The 12157-nt window shown below is 44.9% G+C and overlaps 1 protein-coding gene across 4 annotated transcripts in view; it reads left to right on the top strand.

Moving 5' to 3' along the window:
- ITGA7 (integrin subunit alpha 7) overlaps positions 1–12157 on the top strand; it is a 307450-nt gene that overhangs the window by 225347 nt on the left and 69946 nt on the right. For all 4 annotated transcript variants that reach the window (XM_086959129.1, XM_086959132.1, XM_086959131.1 and 1 more), the window contains 5 exons: positions 2586–2669; positions 5222–5301; positions 9675–9752; positions 10131–10233; positions 11348–11521. In XM_086959129.1, coding sequence (XP_086815255.1) covers positions 2586–2669; positions 5222–5301; positions 9675–9752; positions 10131–10233; positions 11348–11521 — 519 coding nt within the window. The remainder of the gene's footprint in view (positions 1–2585; positions 2670–5221; positions 5302–9674; positions 9753–10130; positions 10234–11347; positions 11522–12157) is intronic.

Below are 12157 nucleotides of genomic sequence, written 5' to 3' on the forward strand. Positions count from 1 at the left end.
AGTTCCACAAGAGCCTCACAGTGGGCGGCTAGTTCTGAGACTGTGTCATAGAGCCCTAGTGAGTGCAGCTAGTCCAGAGGCTGCACAGCAGAGCTTCTTTGTGTGCACACAGTACTGAGAGAGTGTGAGGGGGCCTCAATAGGTGCAGCCACTCAGTAGACCATGCAATATGAGCTTTAGTACTTGCAGTTGTGCTGAAGACAGTCGAAGAGAGCATGATTGAGTGTAGCTTTCTCTGAGATAGTGTCTCACGAGCCTCGGTGTGTACAGCTAGTTCTGGGATAGCGCAACTAGAACGTCAGTGGACGCAGCTCTTCCAGAGACATTGCTAGGAGAGCCTCAACGAGTGTAGCCAGTTCTGAGACAGTGCCAAGAGAGCATTGTGGAGTGCAGCTAGGCCTGAGATATTGCCAAGAGAGCCTCAGTCTGTGCAGCTACTTGTAAGACAGTGCCACTAGAGCCTCAGTGAATGGATATAGCTCTGAGACATTATTAAGAGAGCCTCAGTTAGTGCAGCAAGTACTCAGTGCCAAGAGAGCATCAGTGTGTCCAGCTAGTTTGAGACAGTGGTGCTAGAAACCTGATGTGTGCAGCTAGTTGTAAGACTGTCAGGTGCGTAGCTTAGTCAGAGAGATCCGGGGTGGTGGGGGAGGGGGGTAAACCTCAAACTTTCCAACTAAAAAAAAGTGAGCAGGGTCAGTACTGATTTGCATTACGTGGGCCTCTGTATACAGTGTCACTGTGGGCAAAAAATGATGGGTTGGAATACTACCCAGAGAGATTGTCAGTGGTTAGTCTACTTGAAACCATTGTTCCCATTCTCTTGTGGGTGTTTTCGTGCCAGTAGTACGCCTGGAAACCGGAGACTGGTGCTGCTTTACAAGCCTATTACTGCCAATATTTGTGGAGTCGAACAAAGTTCATTTGCACCCATTCAAGGGGTGCAGATTTACTGCTTATTTTGGGTAAGACAGTCACTACATATATATTTAAATTCCCACTCAAAGAAAATAAGCAAAATAAAAGCTCTTAGTGAAAGAAGAACGACGAGAAGAACTGGCACAGGCCTAGCAGACTCAACACAGACCCAAGATCCAACAAGCCAAGAATAGTGTCACATCGAACCCCCACTCCCAAAGCTGGTCCCTACCTATTCCACCTGGGCCCTGTAGTTCTCCCTGGAAACTCTTGATTAAGTTCCCTTACAACTTAACCTGGAGTCTCTGCCCTGGGATCATGTATTTCAAATATATTTTCCCTACGCATACTCTTCTTCGTCTCTGCCAAGAGAAGCCTTGATGGTAGAGTTGTCATATTGGTGCATGGAGGCCGGGCTGCATGCGTCCAGTCCCCGCCTTTTACAAATCATTTTATCAAGATGATGATGGCACTAAGTACTAAATACTAAGCCCAAGTTGGAAATAGAGATGGGTGCTCGAGCACGTTACTAGGGCTATCCAAACCAGAGCCAAACCGATAGTCTACCTTGGCTTTAAGAGTCCATGCACAAGCCATGCCACGAAAACGTTTGGCATGCATATTGTGCAACAAAATGTAAATATATGATGCAGTTTCTCCGACCTTTAAAAAAGTGTATTTCTTTAACCACATCGCTGCGGCGGCTATTCCGCCGCAGCGCTAAGTGGGCGGGGCAGCGGCCGCATGCTGGTGACAGAACCGCTCCGTCACTAGCCGCGGTTGGGCTGTGCTTGTGACGGAGTGGTTCCGTCATGGCCCTGCCCGCTCAATAGAACGCGCCGCGCAGGCGCGAAATCAGCGCCGCGCAGGCGCGGCGGCAGGGCCATGACGGAACCGCTCCGTCATCAGCACAGCCCAACCGCAGCTGATGACGGAGCGGTTCCGTCATCAGCATCGAACGGGTTAACAAGCAGAAGTGTTTCACCTTAGTATATCAGCTCATATCACTGCACAGACAGATATTTATTAAAATAGATACTTTTTAAACATGAACTTAGAAACATTTATGGGTTGCCCCTCTAACGACAGTATCATTAGTGAACTAAGAGGCAGATCAAAGCCATGTAAACCCTAATTGTGGCCTAGATTCTTATTATAGATGGAGCAATATTTTAGCTATTAATTCAAACGTAAGAAGTGCTTGCATGGCGCACATCTTCAACTCAAGTATTTTAAAGTGCTCTAATATGTGATAAAGAAAAAGGGGCTCTGTAAAATAAAATGTTTGCCTGTATCACACAATTTTGCCAATCAGGGAAGCCGGTATTGATTCCTCGTAATCTGGTTTCACATTTTGAAAACTAGCCACCAGATGAATACATGTTGCTTTCTTTCCTGATTTGGACCAAATGAGACTTATTTGGCTTTTATTCTTGGACAACAACAAGGAAAACTGGCACAATCTTATTAGCAGGCCTGACTCAGGCCCCCCAGACCCAACTTCCAGGCCAAAAAAGCATTTATTTGGGGGATGTCACACCCCAAACACCCATCTGAAGCTATGCCCCTGAAGACAGTGCAAAAGAGCCTTCTTGTGTGCAGATCTGCTTTCTTGTTGCTTCGGTTTTATTGTAATGCTCTCCCTCGCATTCTTTTCTGTCGCACAGGAAAGGCAGATCATCTGTCAGTTCAATGGGAATGATTCCCAGGTGGAGTGTGAGCTGGGAAACCCCATGAAAAGAGGAAGCGAGGTGTGTATCCAGATTATTATTTCCACCCTCTCTCGTCTCACACCGCAGCATACTACTCCCACACTGCACGATTCCTGTACTCGTTACACTGTCCTCACCCTCCCTGCATGATTCTAACACTCCCCACTCTGTTATCAAACACATCACAACACACTCAATAACTGCCTCACTCCCAAGACTTCTCTCACACTCATCACACTGCTTTCACAATCACCACAGGGTTCTCACACTTACCACGGCTCTCGCTGATCATATTACTTCACACCCACTCAGTAACTCTCATGCTAATACACACACACCACTCTGTGTTCACACTCACACCTTACCACTACTACAAGATTTTTACATGTACTGCTGTTCCTAACTGCATGTTTCTCAGACTCACAACACTGCTCTCAAACACATCACAACACACTTACTGTATAACTCTAACGTACAACACACCACTCCTACACATCTCACCATACCCACAGTATAGTAGTACTCATGCTTCCCACACTATTCTCACACTCACTATATGACTTGTAGACTCACAAAATGCTCTCCCACTCACTGAATGACTCTCATACTTACCACATATCTCCCACACTCATTGGGATGCTTTCACACTCCTCCCAATGGTCTTGCACTCACTACGCGACACTCACACTCACCATTCTGCTACTGCACCACTCTTACCCAGAACCGTTCACACTCATGATATAGCTGTTACACTCAACATATCAACAAATCATTTGACTGTTCCCTTATTAATGCAAGCACACCCCACAGTTGATCAGCATTTTTGTAAACGTGAACCAATTGCAAAGTTGATGGTGTGCCAACAGCCACACGGTATTGGCCCCTGAGTGTGTAATCATGGAATCATCCAACATTTCACTCTTTCCTTTAGGTTGTTGAAGGCCTGGCACCACTGTTTGCACTCCTCTGGGCTTTGATGATATAAATTAGAATAATGGTACAATTTGCTGTGTGTTCATCCTATTCTTGATTTTTATTTTTTGGTAGATTTCTTATACAACTTTGTGATTTGCATTCTTTACATCGTTGTCATGTGTTAGTCCCTAATCATATTATCCTCACTAGTGTTTAATTTGTAAAACAGTAAGTGCTGGTGCCCACACTTTTGCGCAGACGCATATGGCCAGTGCTATTGAAGTTACGGGTGCTGAAAACCAAAGCTCCATAGTCTTGATTTTACCTAAGGACTCTTTAATGTACAAACAAACACTCCCTGCCCCTTTATCTCACTCTCGCAGGTTCTATTTCATCCCTTCTTTCTCTCTTTGTCACTGCTCTGTCTTTCTCCTGCTCTTTCTTTTCCAATTTTGTGTTTTTCCCTCTATTGCTCGGGATCAAAAACCGTTGAGGGAAAATAAGTGCCGGGCGCTAAAAGTGAAATCCCGGTGGGCGCCATCTGCAACCACCAACTCAATTTGAATACTGATCCTTATGTTCATTATACTGATGTCACTCCCACTGCTGTGGTTAACATCTCAACAAGTTACACTCACAGTACAAGCTTTCAGTCTAACCTTGACTCATACCCATTTAAGATCTAGCACAGTCACCACACTGTTCTTACACTGACCCCAGGACCCCCACATTCACCTCACTGGTCTCACACTTGCCAAGCGCCCATCATACTCACCCATTTAATCTTGCATTCATCCCACTGCCACCACACTCAGCCCACACTCCCTGTTTCCACCACTGATTGCTCCCACGCACCGCTCTAGGACTTCCACACGAAATCCAACATTACCATCAACTACCCTGCCTGCAATATTTATCTGCTTCACGTTCTCTGCCTGCCACTGTAAATTCACTCTTCCTTGGACCAGTAGCATAGCTTGACATTTGCCTGCCCGTGGCCATCCCTGCGTTTGCCACCCCGCAGCGGCTCCTTTTAAGTGCGTGGGGGTGCTGGTGATTCATGCATTTGCCACACTGTGATGGCAGCAGGTAAGGGGGAGGCCCCGGCCCCCAAAACTTGGACCGCCTCCCCCCCTTGCTACGCCACTGCCTTGGACCCCAACACTTCCATGTTATTCCAGCTTAGGTTCCCATTATTTTCTACCACCTTCTTTTCCTTTCACTCACCATGTCTCTGCCCCATTTGCGATGCTCAGCCTTTCTTCTCACATGCCTCAGCTTTCTTTTCCCATCCTCCCACCCTCTCATTCTCCCTTCCCACCTTCCCCCACTTTCCATTCACTGTTTCTATGCTCCTATTCCTTTTTCCACCTCTTCCTCCATCCCTCAATATCTTTCTCTTGCCCTTTTACCCATTCCTCCTGGCTCTTTCTTCACCTCTCCTGTACTCTTCAATTCTCCCCATATTATTTGTTCCTGATCTCCCACTCCTCCTCAGGACCTAAATTGTCTACTCTTCCCTCCCTTAGCCTGTCCCTTGTGTCTCCACTACTTCCCTGTATCATTGCTTTCTCATTCTTCCTTTATTCTCCTCTCTTTTATGTTACTCCAGCTCACTCCCACTCCTTATCTCCCATCCCCCATCTCCATATTACCTGTGCTCTCTGATCCAACAGGTCGCCTTCTATCTTATCATCAGCAATGCTGGGATCACCCTGGAAACCACCGTCTTGGAGGTGGCCCTTCAGCTCTCCACGTAAGTCTGACCACTCAGCAAGTCTAACTCACTGTCCTGTCACTAGCCTGGTTTAGCATTGAATGAATGAATGCATGAATGAATGTTGAATTTATAGAGCGCGTGTTTACCTGGAAGCGTCCCAGCACTGTACCACTGGGGAACCCGTCCTGGCTTTCCCTGTGAGATGGTCCCTTTACTGGGCATCCCCAAGGTGCAGCCAGGCATCCCCGGCGGTGATGGGGCCGGAGTGGAGATTAAGCAAGCTATTGCCCAGAGTTGCAGCATGGGACCCCATGGTTAGAGTGGCACCGAGGCGAGATTTATCGGGCCCGCTGACATTGGTCCTGCACCCGGCCGCGTCGGGAATTGAACCCTGGTTCCGGGCCGACCTCTGCCTCCGGGTCTGCCGCCTCTAACCGCTGAGCCATTGAAGGCACTGTTCTCCTGGAATAGATAAGATTTCTGCCTGGCATTATGTGCCAGGAGGGCAGGTCATCCTACTTGGTGCCACACGGGTAGCTTGTGAGTATTAGAAAGACCAAAGAATGGGCACCGGGGTCACTCGTGAGAATGCAAGAAGTCAGTTGTTCAAGACTTGATCTAGGCATTCCTAGCACGTGATTGGGTTTTAAATAGCAACTTTAGACTCTCTCATAAGATCCAATGGGTTAATGGAAAGAGGCAAAAAACTGTCCTGTAGCTGCAGCAATGGAATTCATAGTTAGAGACATTACAAGAGAATCCTTATTGCTGCAGATAAAAGGTGTAGCACTAAACAACTAATCAAAACAGCCATAGAGGCTACCATTAAATATAACCTTGAATATGCTGTCTGATGTAACTGTGTGGACTTCAGAGAAATAGCAAGCAACAGCATCCACCAAGTCAGAATCAAACATTAAAACTAATAAAGCATTGCTAATATCTAGTTTGGGAGAACCCTGTGTAGAAAAACGTGGCAAGGAGCCCAGCTGCTATAATACAAGGGCCAGTGAGTACTGCACAGCCATGGCCCAGGCAGTCTGAATTTGAGGCACCAAAGTTGTTCAGACACAGCACCCATTTGCATGGCATGGGTCCACAAATTCTGAGCGAACTTTACTGGGTGTATGCTCCAGCCCGAGACTTGTGCTCCGCGGACCTGCACTTGGCCTGTGTCCCGCGGGTGCGCATGACAAGAGCAGGGAGGGGGGGGGGGCGCTCTTTCAGGGCGCTGGCACCTTCCCTCTGGAATTCCATTCCTCTTGCTCTCTGTGGCATGCAGGGCCATTGGGCTTTCAGAAAAAGGATTTTTCTCCAACCTTTAGCCTCACTGCCTCTCTGTCAACTTCTATCTGTTGTAGCGCTGGGACGCCCCATTGCTGGGGCAGCCATTTGCTCTATAAGTACGGATAACATAACATATGTCAGCAAACACAACAACATATGTCACTGGCGATAGAGAGGCCGAATAGACCAGGGAATGGAGATCTATTGGTATGTTTCTAGTTGCATTGAGTTCTAAAATGTTGTATAGAATTTAGGATGAGACTCAGCGTCTGGAATGGGTTGCATCAAATGTTGTACACTTGTGTGATGGCTTCAGTGGAATGCAAGGGCTTGATTTCTGTGTTGTATGGTGGTGTGATGGCTACAGAGAACTGGATGGGTTAGGTCAGTACTTTATGTTTTTTTTGATGGCTCATGTAGGTGAGTTTTTGTTGTGCTTTGTGATGTATGTTATGGTACAAGTCGAATGGGAGGAGTCTGGTGCAGTACTGCATGGTCTTTTGACTATGGCTGCCGAAGACTGGTTGGGTTGGTTCCAATACTCTATGATCTGGTGATTGCTTCAGTGCATTGATTTGGTTGAGTCTATGTATTTTAGTTTACTTGTTTATTTGACATATTTCAATGGCAGACACCAATAAACGAAAGAATGAATGAATAGTATGACAACTGCCTAAAATTAGGATGTCCTGGCATTGAGAGATTTCAGTTAAGGCACATTATGAAAGTTAGTTACGACGAAAGAGTCATGTTTTCAGATACTTTCTACAGGAAGATTCTGAGTCTGCGTGATGAAGTTCTTGATGAAAAGTGTTCTAATGCTTTGCAGCTACAAGGGAGAAGGAGCAACCCCATGTGTCAAAATTGCTTAAACCTAGTGATAATCAAAAGTTTGGCATTGGAGGATCTAAGAGGACTTATTGGGACATATAGACAAATCAACCTTTAAACATATTTTAGGCGCCCTTGTTGGAAAAGGGCACGAAAAATAAGTGCTAATACTTTGAAGACGATTCTTTTATGGATGGACAACCAGTGAATGTCTCTGTACTATGAGGCAATAGAATGGTGTTTTAGTACATTCAAGAGAAGTATAGCAGCATCGTTCAGCACAGTCTGAGTCTGCACTAGCTGGATGAAGTACTTAGGAAGTTCCAAGTAAAGGGGGGTCCAAAAGTCCAATCTGCATGTGTTGGTGATAGATGCTATTTGAGATTTTAATGACAAATCCTGGTCAAATGTTATGCCTTGATTGCTGATTGTTTTAGCTGTGGTGGGAGTAGCTCCTGGTTTATTAGACCACCATAATGAGGACCAAATAGAATTGAACGAGACAAATAGGAACATTTCAGTCTTTCTTCCGTTCAACTTTCAGTAGTTTTGTTGCATCCAAGATGCATCTGCTGTGGAGCATGTCTTAAATGCTTTGCTTTTCTCAGTGTGTCCATTGAGCAGTTGGCTTACTGTAGGTGAGTTTACTATATTTGAATGGTGCGATGGAGACGACAGCAGATGATATCCAGATATTAAAAGCAGATACAGCTTCAGGTAAATCTACCACACAATCAATTGTCTCTTGTGCATGGCATAGAAAAGTAAAACCAACCCAAGGATTAAGGAGTTATGTGGCTACTAAGCTCCTCAACTGGGAGAGAAGATTTGTCTGGGCCTTCTGAAGGCTTCTGAAGTTGAGCTTATCTTTTACTTATTTTAGTAACGTATGGCATTCTTTTGATCTGATAACTAAAAACCAGCAGTCCCCTTTTCAGCTTAGACAGGATTTGGAAATGACTTGCAAGCCACAATTGAAGGCTGTGTGTTGAATGATCTTGAATAGAGTGCAGAAGTTTGCTTTTGTGCTGTGATGTTGTGTAATAGTTTCAGCAGAATTGCATGGATAGTTTTCAATGCTGCATAACCTTGAAATATTGGCTACAGGAGACTGGGTCGGCTGTTTCAGGATTGTATAGTATTGAATTGTGATGGCTGAAGAAGAGTATAGAGGCTACTTTCTGTTCTGAACGGTTCTTTTACAGTGAGAGAGATGAGTCTAGCATCATTTGGTCATAAAATTCTATCTGCAGTACTCTGTAAGTGTCCATTATTGTATGGTCTTGTTATGGCTCCAGTAGAGTGTATGTGTTTATTCCCAGTATCAGATGGTTTCAAGACTCTGTTTCCAATAGAATAAATGGGTGCGTCTAGTATTGTGTTGATCATGTAAAGGTTTCAGTAGAGTTGAAGAGGGTTGGGTATGGTATTGCTTTGTCTTCTTCAGTGGATTTATTGGTGTAGGTCCAGTGTTTCATTGTCTTTTGATGGCTCCAGTAGAGTGTGAGAGGTTGTGTTACGCACTGAATCATCTTGTAATGGTTTCATTAGTTGTTCTACTATTGTACAGTCTTATGGTTTTGTCTCTAGTATAATGGAACAGGATTGGTCGTGTTCTGTATGTCTTTGTTGATGGCTTCTGTTAAATGCAACTGGATGATGAAATGGGCCCTTTATTGCATGGCTTTGTGCTGGCTCAAGTAGAATGGAATGTTTTCTGTCCATGTTGTGTAGTCTTATGTTGGCTTCAAGAGAATAGGAGGTTATTGTATGGTGATGGTGGCTCCAGTAAATTGGAGGGCTTGGGTTCTGCATTGCATGGCTCAGAATGGTGTCAGTAAAACAGAGGGGTTAAGTCGTGTTTTGTGATGTTGTGCTATGGCTACTGGGGGATAAGAGGGTGCCTACCTCTCCTAAAAGCTCTTGAGATGAGATGACTCCCTTAGGATGTCTCCAGGGAACGATTGAGTGTGTTAATGAACCTTGTGATGGCCGCATTAAAGTAAGGGTGGTTGGTTCCAGTTGATAAAGTGTTGTCTCATGTAGATTTAAAGGTGTGCTGGGGCTTATGTTTAACTGCCTTGTAATGGATCTCACTAAACAGGGGGTTTGGGTTCTGTGTGGTATGGTCTTTTAAGGAATGTTTTTTGCCCAGCCATTTATAGTCTTACGATATGTCCAGTGGATTTCAAAAAGCAAGTTTTTGTTTTGTACCCTTGAGCCTACATTTGTTGCATGAGCTAGGACTGATGCTATCCATCACCTACTGTCTGTCCTTTACTCTGTTACAGAATCAGCGAACAGCCCAACCTGAAGCCCATCCTAGCTGTGGCACGGGTGGTTATCGAACTACAACTGTCTGTCACTTTGTAAGTACAATGACCACCAGTTGAATTCCTCTGGGAACTAGGGAGAATAGGAGGTGTGGGAGGTTACAGTCTCGTGCAGAGAGAGCAAAAGATGTGGGACAGTAGCAATGAAAAGCGGATAGCTAAATGGTGCTAAAGATACAGAAAGGGAAGAGAGACTGACACAAAGTGGAGATTGGAAGGGTGTGCACGACTGTAACAGGGAACCCCAAACAGATATCATGATCCAAAAGAACCATTGAAAGGAGGATACAAAAAGGATGGGAGGTTCTGTTGTAATGATGGAATGTAGAATGTTGAAGGAAGACATTCATCTGTCCCTGATCCGCTTTTCCTCAGAGTAGATTTTTCCATTCTTACCATGTCTCCTCCTTACAGCTCTGCAACCCCAAACCGTCTCTTCTTCGGTGGCAACATTGTGGGTGAGAGTGCAATCAAGACTGAGCAGGACGTCGGCAGCCTGGTGGACCTCAATGTAACGGTGAGGAAGAATATACATGAATGGTTATAGGTGAGATTTTATTCTGTACGATTGATGGATGCAATTAGATCCATACCTTACCTCAGAGTTAGAGTCCCTCTACAAGGTTAAAATTCATTTTTCACACTAGTTACTTTTAAGCACAGGAATTATGAGATTTATGTTACCAAGTTGGCCATTAGCAGTTAGACAGTCAGGTTGCCTAATATACACATGTATCTGCTACCAAGCAACACAGTTGAAATGGTATGCTATGTAATGTATATGCAGGTAAACAGCAAGCATTTATGACCTATGAGTACAGAACTATGTGCACGTTTTGTGCATACAGCTCAATAATACTATGGTAGGTCTGTTACATTTAACCTTCCCAGTCTGAGGTATGAATGTGCAAGATGTCTCATTGAGGTATACAGTTATGAGGAGGAAGTATATATTTTTAGGTTCAGATAGTGCTCTAGACCCTGCACCGTCAAGTATTCTGTGTTCAAAGTACACATCTAGAGTGGCTAGAAAGCACGTGGTAAATGGGAGCAGTAAACGCCACAGAATTGACAATGAAGTGCAGATTTCTGCCTAGTAAAACCAGTTCAGCGAAGTTATTCTCCATTCTTTGTGGATTATCACCTATTTGCATGCTACTGGCAGGGTGTACCACGCTGTACCATTAATTATGGTTGCAGAGTTTGCCCCATGCCATCACCATGCAACTCATAATGAGGCCCATGTGGGGAATAAATGCAGAAAAACAATGTGACAAGTCCTGACTAAAGTCACATCTTCTTTGTTGCCAAAATCTCTCTTTTGGTTGGGTTCCACTTCAGGACACATACTGTGCTTCATTTGGGACTTAGGTGTCTCTTTTTTAGACTGAAATGTTTTGTATGCTACTGTACTCACTTTGGCCACTGGGTATGAGATTTATATCACACCTCTGTCACTATATCCTTCAACTCTCTTATTTATGACACCCCTCACCATAATGCCCCAGTTGACTTGCCTCTCTACTTCTTTGTCCCACAAGACGTTCCTCGCCATTTTACCCCAGTTCAACCCCAAGATACCCTTTCTTGTAGAAGTCTGTCAGAGTACATTCTTATTCTCTTCCTTCCAGGTTTCCAAAAGTGGTAGATCTTTGAAGACCCTTGGCTCGGCCTTTCTGAACCTGATGTGGCCGCATGAGATCAGCAACGGGAAATGGCTACTCTATCCAATAAGTGTCCAGCTGGAGGAGAGCCAAAGCAATGCCAAGTGCACACCAGCTAATGCCATAAACCCCCTTAATCTGGTAAGTCACAGATCTCTGTTAAGAATTCAGGGTATGCAACATTTTTTGCTATTGGTTGCTGTGCTTGATTGACAACAGAAAAATGTAAATCAGTTCAGTCGACCCTTGTCAGATAAGGTACCTTGCAAGTTCTTCCCAAGAGGCACTGGATGTCTAGTAAGGTCTTTACCAGTGGAAATGGTTAACCTGATAAAGCCTTCTTTGGTAAGATTGGATAGTTGAAGTCTTCTTCACTGGTGGATCTGGGCATCAATTAATGACGGAGTCTGCAAACTTTTAGCCACTCCTAAAATGGGATTAAAACCCTACACTGATAAAGTATTTGGAAGGGTCGTGTTGTAGACATCCTTTACGAATACTGAATTAGTACAATATATATCAGTGTTTCTGTCGAATACTTCTATCTGCAGATTCTTCACCTGTAGAATAAAGTCAGATGCCCGACTGGACCGAGAAACTTCAAAGCTGTCACGTCTCCATCTCTGTCGTAAGACGTCCCTGACCTAAGGCCCCCTTAGCCCCATTGGCTAACATTGGCCCCCTCCACTCTGCACCCGGCTGCCCAAGTGCCGCTGGTGGTGCAATTTGAGTGCCAACCTAGACCTTGGGGAACCTTGGTCCTAACCCCCAAAACTC

Source organism: Lissotriton vulgaris, chromosome 1_1 (assembly GCF_964263255.1).
Source record: "Lissotriton vulgaris chromosome 1_1, aLisVul1.2, whole genome shotgun sequence".
In the NCBI taxonomy this organism is placed as follows: Eukaryota; Metazoa; Chordata; class Amphibia; order Caudata; family Salamandridae; genus Lissotriton; species Lissotriton vulgaris.